Genomic DNA, 16,353 nt, shown 5'->3' with positions numbered 1-16,353 from the left:
CAGTGTGAGACTCTATTTAAAAAAAAAAAAAGTATAAGATGAATGCTAATTCATACATCCTTGCCCAATTTGCTGTTTTCAAGGAGGCCAATCAGTGGCCAACTTCAAGGGGCATTACTATGATTTGCCCTATGCTTCTCTCTACTAGGGAAAGAGACATTGTTAATTCTAGAAAATAAGAGCACATGTGAATGCCTGTGGTAATTCCTAACCCGCTAAATTCACAGACATTAGAAACCCTCCCAGTAACACGGACTTGGAATCAAAGAGAATCTGCAAAGCCATGCAGCCAAAGTGAACTCTGTGATACCTGTGTGATCCTGAATGGGTCCCGTCTTGCTGGTCAACACACTCCACTTGAGCTGCACGTGATTGTCATGTTCCCAGTGGCAGAAGGTCTTGTGAGAGCCCCAGCCAAATTCACAGTTAAAACCATATGTTGGAAACTCTTCAGCGGGTGGGAAGCAAAAATAAGAGACGAGCAGAGAAAGACAAATTTGACCATTTAGCGTCACAAAGGCCCTTCGTTCACTCATGGAAAGCACGATTTATACAACTTTATATCTGTTTGAAAATTCTGGGAAAGCCAGGATTACCAAGAAACCAAAAGACGCATGGACATGTCAGAATGTTTGCAAAACCACATTTAGTAATTTCTTTAAAAATCCAGCTTTAAAAGGATTATGGACTGCCTGTCAAATTGGGTTTACATAAAATTTCCAGGAAGGCTATTTTCTAAAGTATGTGTATTACATTTGCAGCACTCTCCCCATTTCCACAGTATTTGATATGAAAGTCATTCTGTTCTTGAGGATAAATCATATAAGTTGATACCCACCAATGAAAAGAATCTTAATTAGAGATTGACCCATGAAGCCTCAAAAGTGGAAAGTAACTTGGCGAAATGCCTCACCCGGGAGGTTTTCTCTATTTCTACCTCACCAGTTCATGCTTCAAGTCTTTAATGTCAGGGTTAGAATCTCTTAAGCATTTTAAGATTATTTTTTTCTTCCATGCTTTCTATAAGGTCGATTAAGTATAAATTTCTGCTTTTTTAATTTCTAAATTTACATATAAATTGTTCACCCAGCTTAAAACCTCAGTGTAAGGTCATCTAAATCCAAAGCCCATTTCAATAGCTACTCGTTTTTACTTCTGTTTTCTTTTTTTTAATGTTCAAAAGGCTTCCTTAGGAATCTGAAAAGACAGAGTGAATGAATTCACGGGAATGACTTGCCTTGTGTATGCCCTGCAAGGTGCTGTTGGACTATGGTGTTTTTAAAACCCCCAGCCTGACTTTTTATGCAGCCTCTTTTTGAAAGGAGCTTAACTTTTAAGTATGGGAAAAATGAAATCATTGCTACTTATCCCAAGTATGACTGTTGTTTTGGTAAACATAAGGTAACAATAAAAAAAAATTCTAAAGATGAAATTCTCAGGCTTCTGCCCCCTCCTTTCGTCCTCCCTATAAAGAACGAAGCCCACAGACGCAGCTGTTTTCTCCAGTGAGGAAGGGCCTTTAGGCTTGTCACTGAGTTTAGGCAGTCCACGAGGTGGCAGCATTGAAACAAACAGGAAGGCGCCTGGGGCATCTGGCCCGTTGAACTTAAAAATAAGCCTCAAAAGAATCCCTATGAACAATCAGGGAAGTCTGGTATTAGATGCTGTATTAGGGTCAGGCCAAGACCTTATCTCATTTTGAGCTTCTCTTTAACTTGCTTGTGTTTAATAACAAAGTATCTCGCCTTCTGCTCTGAGCCTGGTCTCCATGGCCCCTCCCGCAATGGCAGGAGGGATTCTAATCGTAAGATTTATTGAATAGATAAGAATGATTTACTTTGCATTTTTAGCTTATAAGGAACCCTTTTCTAGAGCTAATGTCAAATTTTGGAAGGAATCCACCATAAAAACTGTCCAAATGGAGCAGTTTGGATTCTCCCAATGATAATGTGACCTCCCAAAGGGTAGACAGAGCCAGTTTGGGAAAGTAAAGTAGTAAGCTATGTGATGTGTATAATGTGAGTACTTTCGTTTAGTGCAAAAAGGCTATATTTCACAGCTGTAGTGTCATCGGAGAGATATCTTTCATGTCTAGTCTATCATAGCCATGAAATAGGACTTCTTAAGGCATGGGAAACCCTCTCCAAAATTCACCACTCTTTTCTGCAGCAAGATTGAATTATGTAGATGAAGTACAGTCAACTGAACGGTGACTGAATGATTGAGCAACCTTGGATGCCAACGCCCACGACCCTGAAATGTATTGTTGCATAATCTCATGTTAGAAAATGTTAATACTGGAACATGTTAATGTGTGTGTGGCTTTGATTTTTCTCCTTAAATGTACTTTATAAAACATGCACATTCAGGATAAAGAAAGCCACCCCAGCACACACAGTTCTGCCTATATTTACCTTGCTAATACATTACATTTATTGTCTATAGAACAGAAAATGACATCATCCATTCTTGTGGCTCTTCATATTCTGATGATACCGTAAAATGTAGGAACTTGGATATTTTTGAAATGACCAGGACATGGAACCGCTTTGCCTGAAAAAATGTTTCAGGCACTTCTTCTCGCTTCAGAGAATGACAGTCTGCCTTTACCGTCTTCCAATGTCCGTCCCCATCCTGTACATTTAACAAGGTGAATTGCTCTAACTTTTTGTATTTTACTGCCTTTTATCTTCTTGTCTTGATCATGTAACTTGTGGCAATTTGGTTATTTGAAGGATATGTTTTTAGATCAATGCCTTTTGTTGGGGAGGGTTATGGAGTGAGAGGTTCAATGTGGAAACTTCCAGCCTGGCTAGAAAGACAAACACACAAACTACCCATAAACATTTACAGAAAGGAAAAAAAAAGAGAAAAGGACAGAGGAAAGGAGAAAGGGAGAGAGAAAAGAAGAGAAAAAAAGCAAATGAATGAATGAAACAAACATATAGGACTACTGACGTTTATGTTTTCAAAATATTACCCAAGCCCTGGAGGGGCACACAACTCTCATTAAATTCAATGGGGGTAATCCAGCTAAATCCCTTCTTGACTCTTAAAAATAGCAGGAAACAATATTCTGAACTTAAAACAAATTTATAGCCTCTGAGAGCAAGTACCAGCTGCGCTTGCCGAACCCATCTTGCCTGAAGTTGGATCATTAGCACCATATGTATGCATAAGGATTTAATTTTTAAATCTGGTATTCCAAACATCTATAGAGCAGGTTAACTCACTTATTCATAGACTAGTCTTCAGTCTAAACAAGCAGAGGTGCTCAGGCCCATACAATCATAGGTGATGAATATACTCCGAACTGCTGCAGGAGTGCTGGAGGAGCCTCAGAGGGTTAGAGCTCTCGCCAGAGAGAGCTGGGTTAAAAATGTAAGGATCCCATCACTTGCTGGCAGAGCATTAACCAGCTTTTATGCATCTGATTACATAAAAGTATATAAATATTATATGCCCATGGAGTTTATTATATTGATGAGAATCAGCAAGATGAAATAGTGAGACTCTGAGTTGAGTCTATAATGGCAAAATGGAATTATGATGAAGATTTTGAGGTCTCATTGACTGCTGCTTGTGATGATGCTTGAAGAATCTGAAACCTGCAGAACAGTGTGGATCAAAGTACCAGGTGACTCGGGCCACTGGGTCAACTCTTCAGAGTTAGACCTGACCCCGGCTTGAAGCATGCTCAAGTCCCCGTGCAATATTCTGGGCATTGACTTAGCCAGAAGGTGACAATCAACAGAACTCCTTCCAGGAAGGTCAGACAGTCCATTACCCACAAACAGAGCACTTGGAGTCCAGATTCATGACTCAGACAATGGAGAAACAGGAAAGCAAGTCAGTTTGCAAAGGACTCTGCACTGACTGTGAAATTCAAACCGGACCAGACCACCCAGATCAGTAGACCCGTGTGGTTTGAACTGAACTTGTTCAGATGGTGATAGCAATGGGTCCTACTGTTTGTAATTTGCACACCTGCCCTCTGACCACAGTAGACTCTGTGACAGGACTGACTGGCCCCTCTGAGAAGCCATCCCTCGAGTGACCTTGAGATTGTGCAGAAATCAAATGTGTTAACAAAATCACTTCTACTCTGACAATATTGACCTTCAACATTCAGGGAAGATTACCTAGATTTGGAATCTGATAGAACTTTCATTTTCTGCACAGCTGTTGTTCACTTTTGTTTTTTTTAATGATCCCTACCCCCTTTCTTAGTCAAGGAGAAGAGAGATGAGATGAAACAAATTAGCTGGCGACTTCATAGTGGCTTTAATTACCTCTCTGGCAAGAGAAGAAACTGCGACAACAGCTAAAATGTTTGTTTTATGATCAGAACTTCATTTATTCACCTCACCTCTCTTCCCTGTACCAGAAAGGACATAGAGAACCAACTGGCGGTCACTATCCTTTATCCACAGAAAATCTTCCTGAGGGCTGAGAACTTTCAGGAAAGGTACAAAGAAAAGGAAAAGCACGGCCTTTTTCATGAGGTACCTTCAGCTACGGGAGTGCCTGCGCAGTCTTTGAAAGCCACATTTTACAACTTAAGATCTGTGTAGGACTACACCATTTTCTGAATTTAGGCAGTGACTCTTCTGTTTCATCTCTTGGTTTTGTAGGGGGTGTCTGGGCTGTGTGGTAGCAGGAATTTTGTCAAACCTGAACATGCTACAGTGCAGCTGGGGGTTAAGTTTGACCAAAGAGAAGTTTGTTTTGCAGTTTAATCAGGTCAACAGTGACAGCGTCCTTTAAGGAAGCATACTAATTAGGGCGACCCTTTCTACTTTCTGCCTAGCTGGGTAGTGTCATACCGTAGAGGAAACATTGATATACACCACACGCCCCATTAATAAATGACTGCAGAAGCCAAGGCTGAGCGAGCTTCAATAGAGGAAATGGGAGAAAGCTGGAAAACTGACCTGTTCACCTTACTCTAATGATTAACTTTAAAGTATTTAAAACCTCTGATTGCTTATACTGACTGTTTCCCTTCGTGTATGTCTGCCAGGAAGAATTTCACAGGATACTAACAAAACACAAAGGCCAGAGAGAGGAAGGCCACCGTTTAACCATGACTGGCCCCCGATTGACAGCAAACCGAGGGCTTTAAAAGTCGTTACGCTTTTCTATTAATAAAAGGATGAGGAGGTGCTGTTCCCAAGGGTGTGCTTCTCTCCGTGCACAATTATAAGCTGTGGTTTCCTGAACCCCGTTTCGTGGCACGCCCACTGGAAATGCTGTTGTAAAACTGCCAACTCCATGGCAGGCAAAACTGACAAACTTCGCCTGTCTGGGTTTTGCAGGATTGCGATGAAAATAAATAGTCGGGCTGTGCTGCCTGTGAGATTTCCTTCTCCTGTAGTTTGCAAACACAATCCATGTCCTAGATGTGCTGCGTTTAAACAAAGTATGTTACTCCGTTCCTTCAGTGGAGAGCTGGGATTGTCACCATTTGGCAATTACTGATGGAGAAGGAAATCTCACTCCCTGCTGCATATACATGTGGATGAAAGGAAAGCAATATTTATGGCTCACGCTTGGAGACCAGATGCTGTGTGGCATCTCTCCTTCTAGGACTTTCAGGGAAACTGAAAGCGAGGAGCGCAGCCACGGAGAGAAGAGAGGTACGTGGAATCTGCCACATTTCATATTTATTTGATACCTGATTGTATGGTGCTGTCCATGACCGTGGGCTTTTCTGTGGCCAGCACAGTGGTGCCACCTGAAAAACAAAAACAGGAACATGCAAAAATAAGAAAACAGTAGCGAACATGCAGGAGAAAAATGTACGCTTACAAATGTCTATCAGAGGCAAATATTTTCCATAGAAAAATCCTTTTAATTTCAGTGATAGCAATTGTTTCCCTTCAATTTTGCTCACCACAATATCAAATTCAAATAAACCATTTTTTTTTACCTAACGTATTTCTTTTAAAAATTTATAAGTAAAATAATTGTCTAAATTAACAAATGGAAGTTGTATATATTTATGGCATGCAACGTGATGTTTTGGTACACTTAGTGGAATGGCTAAATCAAGCTAATTCACATATGCATTATTTCATAAACCTAGTTTGGGCTTTTTTGTGTGTGTGAGACCACTTAAAATCTAATCTCTTAGCAATTTTCTTTCTTTTTTTCTTTAATCTTTTTTTTTTTTTTTTTTTTTGAGATGGAGTCTCGCTCTGTTGCCCAGGCTGGAATGCAGTGGCACAATCTCGGCTCACTACAATCTCCGCCTTCCAGGTTCAAGCGATTCTCCTGCCTCAGCCTCCCAAGTAGCTGGGATTACAGGCGTGCACCACCATGCCCAGATAATTTTTGTATTTTTAGTAGAGACAGGGTTTCACCATATTGGCCAGGCTGGTCTCGAACTCCTGACCCCAAGTGATCTGTCCACCTCAGCCTCCCAAAGTGCTAGGATTACGGGTGTGAGCCACCGTGCCCAGCCTGCAATTTTCAAGTAGACAACGTATCCTAACACCTTTCTTTACAAAGCATCCAGAAGTCACCCAGAAATTGGGACTTCACTCCACGGGCACTCACTGATTCCCAGACAAAGCACGGCACACAATTGCAACAGTGAAAAGTAAAGGCCTCTGAAAAAGCAAAGTCACCTCCTCGGTGACTTGGGTATTAAACTTGACCTCAACCTCTAAGCTTCAAATCGTTTTCCAAGGTTTCAGGTGTGTGCCTTCAGGGAAGTTGCAAGGCTAGTCCCCACAATCTATTTTAAAAACTAGAAAACTGAGGGTTTAAAGTAAGACGCTGGGTGTTCCTCCTCTGTTTGGCTACTGGAGCTGTTTTCTTTTCTCAAGGACAAATACCCTGCCCTGTATGTGGTTTGGAGAAGCTGCAGGAAGCAGCAGGAAAAGGAACAGGAGAAACATTTCATAGTCCCAAGGAATTGGAAGGCTGAACAAATAACACCCTGAGCGCTGTGAGCTTCCAATTAGTGCGGGCCTACTGCCTCTCACTGGTCAGGGGACAGGCTGTAACCTTATCTATTGAGACTTAGCTTTACCCTCTCTTCCACCTCTTTACTCACCCATTTCTCACTGTTCATCATTATACTTCTGTTTTAAAGTAGTGTTCTTAAACTTGCCCAACCATAAGAATCCCCAGAACGCTTGTTGAAATTGCAGTCTCCCATCCACCTGTCCTCTCCAGACCTAAATGAGAATTGGAATCTCTAGCCGTAAGGCTTTGAAATCTGTATTTTTTTGAGACAGAGTCTTGCTGTCACCCAGGCTGGAGTGCAGTGGCGCCATCATGGCTCACTATAGCCTCAAACTTCTGGGCTCAAGGGATTCTCCCGCCTCAGCCTCCTGAGTAGCCAGGACTACAGGTGTGTGCCACCATGCCTGGCTGTTATATATATATTTTTATATATATATACACATATATATGTTTTTATATAAAACATATATGTATAAAACATATATATATATATTTTTTTTTTTTTTTTTTTTTGAGGAGACAGGGATCCCACCATCTGGCCCAGGCTGGTCTCAAACTTCTGACCTCAAGCGATCTTCTCACTTTGGCCTCCTAAAGTGCTGGTGTTACAGATGTGAGCCACCATGCCCAGCCAAAATCTGTATTTTTGCAAGCTTCTCAGATGAGTCTTACAACCCACTGAGTCTGGGAAATAGTGGTTTGCTGTTATTACGTAGGTGCTTGAGAAAGCTGTTTCTCCTTATGTCTATCCATGATGCAGATTATGGTTGGAAGTAACCTGTTATCTCCAGATACAGTATTGAACCAATTCAGGGTAAGGGAATGGGGTGGGCCCATGACTACCATGGAAAGCTCTGGAGGTGGTTACAGGGTGTCATAACTGTGCGCTTCCCAATAATATTATTCAATAAAGATTTGTGATGATATTTATTTGGGCTGGGCCTATCTGGCAGCTCCCACAGATCAAAAATCATGTTACATATCCATAGCATGAATCAGAGAGCCATAAAATTGTGCTCTTGGAATGGTCTTAATATTTCTAGGCTAATCAACTGCAGCACCAAGTCATGGTACCTCAGTTCTCTCAGCAAATATGCTGGATGAGTGGTCACATGTGTGCATGGCCTCAATAAGACAGGCACTAGGAAGAAGGAATTATATGTATTATGGGTTAAGAAGGTGAATCTATAATGGCAGAATTGGAGGGAGGCCAGAATACATTAGCATTCTGTTCCCAGTGGTCTTATAGGAGAAAGATTCAAGGTGAAAATTCGCTTTTTAAAACCAATATGCATTATCGGTTTTGCTATAGGTTGGGAGGCAAATTCCACTGTTGGGTACACACAGCTCCAACGTAAAATTTGGCTGCCTGGTGCCTTCGAGGCCAAGTGTATTATCTAATGACTTCAAAGGCATTTGCAAATGAGTAACTTTAGAGAAGCATTTTCACCTTGGCTAGCAGATCTGGGAGAGCACATTCTACTCATTTCCATGCATTTGGTACAGTACACCTGGAATTTGGTGTGGTTTGTAAGTAATGAGCATTTCATTACACTATTTCTCCCCTCTAGATACAAGTAGGTCACCCCCGGAGAAGAAATTAAATCCACACCACCTGTGCTAACGAACAGACAACCCCTAAAGACAGCATTGATCCCAATTTCCATGTTCTACCTATCAGGGTTAAAGCAATAACCCTCTTGGTTTGGTTTCATCACACTAAACATCCAACGTTTGTAGTCCTGACAGCAAAGCCTGTGCCAGAATTAGCAAAAAGGATGCAAAATTGCTCGCTAGCATAGGAGATGTGTAGTTCCCATATAAAAAGGTGTCTGGGTTAGGTGAGGTTTTTGCCCCTTGCAAACAATGGCACGTGAGCACATCCATTTTCAGGAAAGAATAGCAAATAGTTTTGTAAAGTAAAATATGTTTTAAAAAGAAAAAGATTGCCTTCTTGCAATAATGGATATGAAGCATGGGAATGTCTTCCAAAATGGCTTCTTCTTGATGGAGGTGTGGGACAGGCCTTATCAACATCCTCAGCGGTTCTTAATATATGAGAGTATTTATAGCATTATTGAGACAAACGTGCTGATCTGGGAATAACTCTTTTTTTCGCCATGGTAATATGTAAAAAGAAAAAATCAGAATGAACTTTCTTGTATCTACCAAAGAAATAATTTAAACACTGTAGGTAAAGCAAAACCTTATAGTTTTGAAAGGTTGTCAGTGTTTCCACTATAAATGACCCATTTTCTGTGGTTTGTAACTCGCTGCCATACACAATTTGCTCCAGGCTAACATACTCGCCGTATTTCATTCAAAGGCTTCAGTTTCAATTGATTCAGTCATGAACTAATGCAAAAATGAGAAGGCTGGTTGTTCTGATATGAGGAGTAAATCTGAGGCTTTGTTTCTAATCAATATTAACTGACCACTTTAGGGTTTATGAAGAAAAGAACCCCTTCCACAAGAGGGCAATTGAAAGGGTACACTGGGATCCTGCAATCATTCCTTTTTTATGAGAAATTTCACTATGGATGTGTGACAGGGTCTGTAAAAAGCCTGAGGTTTGTGGCAGAGTGTTTACAGGCAACCCCGGGAAGCTTCCAGAGGACTTGGTTCATGGAATAGTACTCTGTTTTTTATATCAGCAGTTGAGTTTTCAACTTGAACTTGACATCTTACACAGAAAATGTCTCTGCATTAATTAATCTAAGTTTTGTGGCTTGTGGCTGCTTGTATACAAGATTTGCATTCAAAAGCTCATAGCAATGTGACATTTATTGGCCATATGAATGTAAATGATTACCCTGGAAATTTGGAGAGAGACAGCTTTAGGAGGTGGGATTTAAATGTAAACCTAGTTCACAGTACTAAATTTCTGGAATAGATTTTCGATTTTTTTTTTTCTCTCTTTTACTCTTTATTCCATCTCAGAGTGCGGAGCTCTCTCGCTCCTTCAGAGGAGAGCTTTTGAAATAATTGGAAATGTACTGTAGGACATTTCCTTCCAGATTTTGCATGAATGCATTAGCCAATAACATGGCCTTATTATGAAGTTACATGGTAACGCCTTCAGTTTTGCACATGGAAATTAATTATGTGGACTCTCCAAGTCCCTTCTGGTTAAAAATGCAGACCTGCATTCAAAAGCTCACGTTTAATCTAAAATGAGAGTCAGATGCTATTGAAACTGCATTTTGACCCAGGGAGCAGTAAAAGTCCCACGATACCTTTTGCAACCACAGGGTGAAAACCCTAGTGCCTTGGACAATTTCCAAATGGTATAATCCCATTTCTCCACCTGCCTAATATTTCCTCTGTCATTCCAAGTGGAAGAGAAGGTCACTTCCTAGCTTTTAGGGTTTTAGGAGATTAGAGAGTAATACTCTAGATTAATTAGTGAGACATTTGGCACACAACATCTCTGATGTATTTGCTGGTCGGTGGTGATGTGAAATAGCAGCTAATTCTGCTTTTGTAAATGTTAATGTACAATGATTTACAAAATCCCAACTTAAAAGCCACACTTCAAATATAAGCCTAACTTTATCCGTTTGTTGGATAAAGGATCCACTCAAAAAAACTTGTCCTCATTAGGAAATGAAAGCAAACATTCTGAAGTGTGTGGTTATGTAGGGGCGGTGCACGTGTTATGGGGGAGGGGGGTCTGAAAATAAGGATCAGTTTAGCACATTTAGCCATGGAGAAATTCTGATTCAATTAAGATAATCCTAGCCTTCGGCTCTGAAAATGGCTCAAATTATTGTTTCAAATGGTTGTGGCTATTAAGAACGACTCATCTATCCAGATGACATGAAGAAATGAAGATGCACGTGTTCTGGCAGCTTCTAATCCTGGGCAGTTCTCTGCCACGTGGAGTTACAAGCACACACACAGGCATTAGCTGGTCCCAACTACGACATGAACTGAAATGGTACAGCAATGGGATGAAGATGGTTTCTGCACCTGTGAGCTGGAAGTCATCACCTGTTCCACTGTGGCAGTTGGCCTGGTCGTCATCACATTCATCCACCAGGTTCCCGTTGGGAGTGGTCGGTCCAGCTGTAGGGGCTGAAACGAGATCCAAGGATTATTATCTCACACCTTGGAAATGTATTCTCAAGCCTTTGGCTGTTAGATCTGCTAACGCTTAGGCAGAAAACTTTAATCTGCAGTAAGAAGGCCAGGGGCATGGTTTGCCTCTCTTTCAGGAGCTAGATACACTTGGATTCTGCAGAATGTATAATAGCAGAGGCTGCTTTGTTTTGGTATTTGATTCATATCTGCTGAGTAGAGTTGGCTGCCTTAGCATTTTATACATTGTTATCTACATAAACGTCCTTCTTCTGAAAAGCTCTTGAATTCTCACTGGTTATTTATTCAGGACCCTGGAGTTGAGAACTTTGAAGATAGAGATTTTGCTTGAAATGTTTTCCCTTTCATTTTCAAGGTGTTAGAGCACTCACTTGTCATAAATTCTTTTATATTCTTAGTATTGACTACGTTTGCTAAGTTTATATTATAATTCTTCCCCAAAGGGAGTCAACACTCACATTTAGTGCAATAGTGTTTTGTTTTTTTTTTTTAAAAACAAACAAACACAAAAAACAGTGATTCCATTTCTCTTTAAGTAGCTTCTCAAACTGTGAGCCCTCTCTCTAGGGCAGGTGTGTGAGAGAAGTTGTCTCAGATATCCCGGGGTCATTTTACATGAACTCTCATAGGACTGCATTCCACTGTTCACAGGTATTCCCATATCTTTGAATTTGCAGTTGAAAGGTATCCAACATTAATCAAAGACTGCTTTTGAAGTCCTTTAAATTTCGTTCAGCTATTTTTTTCAGCCTGTTACTCATTTTTGCAATCTGTTTAATATTTTACAGTTTTTGGCATTACGTTTCACTTTACAAGACTTGAGATAATGGATAGTTCTCGTGATGGCTGAGAACCATACAAGATGTTGGTGGCTGGCGGCTGTTCTCTTCTCACCAGTAGGAATGTGTCAGTAACTGCTGCTTTCTTAGTAAAAATTTGACACTGAATGGTGCTGAAACACCAAGCAGAGTTACGGCACATGGAGAAACAGAGCCAAGTTTCAACTTTTTCAACGGCCCAAAGACACACACCAGTAATAACTAAGAAGTCACCATGTGAAAATAACATACATGCCATTCGGGCCTGCAATCCAGACTTTTTTGTAAAACACATACACCTGAATTCTGGCCTCTATTTATTGCTCTCGCTGAATCAGTAGCATCGCCTCTGGCAAGCCAGATAGTTGTCTTTCTTCTCTAAGCTCTTCTTGCTCCAGATAATGTGCTACCTTTAAGTATTTAAAACTCTATTCATTTTGCTGATTTTTCTGCATTTATCAAGCTGTTTCTAAAGGGGAGTTCTGCATTGTAAATGGCCTGAGGTAGTGGCTAGATTCACTAGATTCAATGGAAAAAAAAAGGAGGAAGCGAATGATATGTATGTTCCAGTTTTACTATTTGAAAATATATTATCTTCTATGGTTCTTTATTTCTTTTTTCTTTTTTTGAGACAGAGTTTCACTCTTGTCACCCAGGCTGGAGTACAATGGCGTGATCTCAGCTCACTGCAACCTCCACCTCCCTGATTCAAGAGATTCTCCTGTCTCAGCCTCACAAGTAGCTGGGATTACAGGCGCCCACCACCACGCCCAGCTGATTTTTGTATTTTTAATAGAGACAGGGTTTCACCATGTTGGCCAGGCTGGTCTCAAACTCCTGAGCTCAAGTGATCTGCCCATCTCGGCCTCCCAAAGTGCTGGGATTACAGGCGTGAGCCACTGCACCTGGCCTGTGGTTCTTTATTTCTTAAATGTAAGTGCTAGCACAAAATAGGACAGACACTCCTGGGAGGCTGGAGTGGACTGCATCTTTCTCCTGCATTCCCTTAGGTGTCTCCCCTAGAACAAGGTACAGAGTAGATATTTAATAAGGGCCTGTTGACTGATTGAAGGGAGAAGAAAAGCATTCCTTTTCACCAATCATATCAAAAAGCTTTGACGTTACTTTCCCCAGATGTTTGTTTCACATACGGCCCAGGGCAAGCTTGGAAACATCTGTAGGCAAATCCCTTCACTGATAATTTCTACCTCGCTACAGAGGTGACACTAGAGAGTAGAAACTCTAACTTCCCAACGAATCCTCATTGCCTGCTGCCTAGACAAGGCCAATTTATCAAGACAGGAGAATTGCAATAGAGAAAGAGTTTAATTCATGCAGAGACAACTGTATGGGAGATGGGGGGGTTCTATTATTACTTGGGGGTTGAGGTTTTGAAGGATAATTTGGTGAGCAGGGGTTGAAAAGTGGCAAGTGCTCCTTGGTCAGGTCTGAGATGAAGTCACAGGGAGTCGAAGGTGTCCTCTTGTGCTGAGTCAATTTCTGGTGGGGGACACAAGACAGGATGAGCCAGTTTACCGATCTGGGTAGTGCCAGCTGATCCATCAAGTACAGGGTCTGCAAAATATCTGAAGCACTGATCTTAGGTTTTACAACAGTGACATTATTCCCAGAAGCAATTTGGGGAGGTTCAGAATCTTGCAGCCTCCAGCTGCATGACCTCTAAACCATAATTTCATTTTTTTCCCCCTAAACCATAATTTCTAATTTTGTAGCTAATTTGTTAGTCTCGCAAAGGCAATCTAGTCCCCAGGCAGGAAGGGGGTTTGTTTTGGGAAAGAGCTGTTACTGTCTTTGCTTCAAAGTTAAACTATAAGTTCCTCCTAAAGTTAGTTTGGCCTACGCCCAGGAATGAACAAGGACAGCTTGGAGGTTAGAAGCAAGATGGAGTCAGTTAGGTCAGATATCTTTCATTGTCTTCATGTTCTCATTACAATTTTTGCAAGGGTGCTTTCAAAACCGCCACCAGGCTGTCTTTTCAACCCTCCATTCACTCCACCTCCTAAATCAGCATCGCCTTCCAGGATCCAGGCTACAGATTTGTCTCCCGGGAGCAGACTCCCTTTCCAGATGACCACATTTCTCCGTGAATTGAATGAACGCATCTGCAGTGAGTGGAGTCTGCCCATCCCTTCTTTTTCTTGGCATCCTTTGCCAAAGCCCTGGCACATGGACATTCTTGGTCTGTGCTGATAGTGCCTGGATAATTTAGGGGTCTGGGGCATGACTACAGATATGGAAACAACCACACAGTAAAGAATGGGAGAAAATGGCCTGCTTTTAAATAAACACACTGAAAAGTAGCTATGAATTATTCAGGGGTATGGTGATTGATAGCTGAAGATTCTGTCATTCATAAGAAAAGTTTTATGGTATTTAATGTGCTCAGGAATGTAATTATATTTGGTGGCTCAGGACACAAATAATTTTAAAATTGCAGGAAGGTGACATTAAAAAGCATTCTTCAAAACAACTGTGAGCATATATGCTCGGTTGATTAACATCTGGATGCCAACCAACAATAGTCATTCTTGAAGCTAGGCTGGAGCAAGACCTCTATGGGGATAGAAAAACTGGTGTAGGTTACTCATTTATGCCCAAATCTAAGGCAGATGGGGATTCTAGTGCATAAATATATTAAATGGTACAATAACCAACTCAAAACATTCATTTCATTCATTATATGTTCAAAGAGAATGCAGCCATGGGGTCAGTGTGTGGACTGAATTTGTACGTGATATGATCTTCCTATAATAATATAAGTGTAGGCAGTAACGTCACTCTACTTTCAGACATGTTGTCTCATGTAAAGTTCTGTTTCTCTGCAGCAGCCTAAGATATTCATCCAGAATAATGTCTTGATGTCTTAGTCTGTCAAACGCCACTTTCCGTTTCTATGTGCTGGTGATCGACACTGTGGACAGAAACTAGATCAGACATAGACCTCTAAATAATATTTAAAAGGCAAAAGTGGTTGCCAGGGGTTGAGGGAAGTTGCCTGCTTACTGGGTGAGGGGTTTTACTTTGGAGTAATGGAAATATTTTGGAACTAGAAAGAGGGTAGTTGGTACAACTGAATTGTAAACGTGCTAAATGCCACTGAGTTGTTCCCCTTCAAGAGGTGAAATTTATGTTCTGTGAATTTCAACTCTATAAATTATCTTTTTTTTAAGTAAAGAGAGACAATCTCATATAATCCGAGGAGAGTCATGCAAACAACCCAAGACAAAAGTAGGACTGTGAAGGTGCTGCCTTGTGACCTGTGTCAGAGCTTCGAGTCTCACTGATGGGCAGGCACCGAGATAAGGGGCCTCCCAAGGGAAAAGGTTTGCAAAGGCACCACCAGGGGCATCAATGCATGGAAGAGGAAATTTAAAAGGGGATGAGAAGTAACTCTGGAGATCATAATTACCTTCCACTTCACAGCCCAGCAACTCCATTCTGAGCCCCAGTCCGCCATGAGTGGCTCTCTCGGGGTAGATCCTGATGAATCGCGTGGAGAGAGCTGGAAAAGTCCGCAGCTCAGGTGTATCATAGTTGTTGTTGCCCTCAAAAGACTGTGAAGCATGAAAAACACAGGGCATTAAGAAAAAAAGAAACAGAGCTCCATTTTAGCAACTGTTTCTTCTCTCCTTCAGGACTCTGAATAGGGCAGAGAAATAGGTTTCATTCTACCACTTTGTGGTACATCTCTTTCATAAACAAGAAAGGAAAAAAACAATTAAAGCTTCTCTAAGAAGTGACAGATGGCATTTATTTATTTATTCATTATCATTATTTTTTGAGAGGGGGTCTCACTCTGTCGCCCAGGGTGGAGTGCAATGGTGCGATTGCACCTCACTTCAGTCTCACCCTCCCTGGGCTCAGTGATCCTCCCACCTCAGCCTCCTGAGTAGCTGGGACTACAGGCACCTGCCACCATGCCTAGCTAACTTTTGTATTTTTTGCAGAGACGGGGTTTCACCATGTTGCCCAGGCTGGTCTCGAATTTAGGGGCTCAAGTGATCTTCTTGCCTCGGCCTCCCAAAGTGCTGGGATTACAGGCATGCGCCACCACGCCCAGCTAATTTTTTGTGGAGACAGGGTCTCATGATGTCACCCAGGCTAGTCTCAAGCACCTGGCTGCAAGTGATTCTCCTGCCTTAGCCTCTCCAAGTGCTGGGATTACAGGTGTGAGCCACTGTGCCTGGCATGAGTTGGCACCTCTTTTGAAGTGTGTTCCTAGCTTGAAGTCCCTGTGACAGTTTTCAGGAGCTTGGCCACCCACTGCCAGTGCTGCTGGTGGCTTAGTTTCCTTTTCACATGCACGGAAAGATCAAAATCCTTGCTGGAATTCTGAGAAGATGGAACAATGACTAGGCCAGTTTTCCTTTTCAAGAAATGGATGAGCCTCTTTATATCTCCTTCTCCAGCATCATTCTTAATCCCATTCCAAATGGGA

At 41.5% G+C, this 16,353-nt stretch overlaps 1 protein-coding gene across 4 annotated transcripts in view; it reads right to left on the bottom strand.

The window, feature by feature from the left end:
- The window catches only part of NRP1 (neuropilin 1), a 157,525-nt gene that overhangs the window by 14,561 nt on the left and 126,611 nt on the right, over positions 1 to 16,353 (bottom strand). For 2 of the 4 annotated variants that reach the window (XM_058436556.1, XM_032143792.2), the window contains exons 10-13: positions 15,325 to 15,469; positions 10,948 to 11,052; positions 5,678 to 5,737; positions 311 to 448 (exon numbers count right to left, since the gene is read on the bottom strand). In XM_058436556.1, coding sequence (XP_058292539.1) covers positions 311 to 448; positions 5,678 to 5,737; positions 10,948 to 11,052; positions 15,325 to 15,469 — 448 coding nt within the window. The remainder of the gene's footprint in view (positions 1 to 310; positions 449 to 5,677; positions 5,738 to 10,947; positions 11,053 to 15,324; positions 15,470 to 16,353) is intronic. The other 2 variants (XM_058436557.1, XM_032143798.2) reach the window with 1 other exon arrangement.

The sequence above is a fragment of the Hylobates moloch genome, unplaced genomic scaffold (genome assembly GCF_009828535.3).
Source record: "Hylobates moloch isolate HMO894 unplaced genomic scaffold, HMol_V3 SCAFFOLD_3, whole genome shotgun sequence".
NCBI classification, from domain to species: Eukaryota; Metazoa; Chordata; class Mammalia; order Primates; family Hylobatidae; genus Hylobates; species Hylobates moloch.
This window is presented reverse-complemented; position numbering and strand designations above follow the sequence as displayed.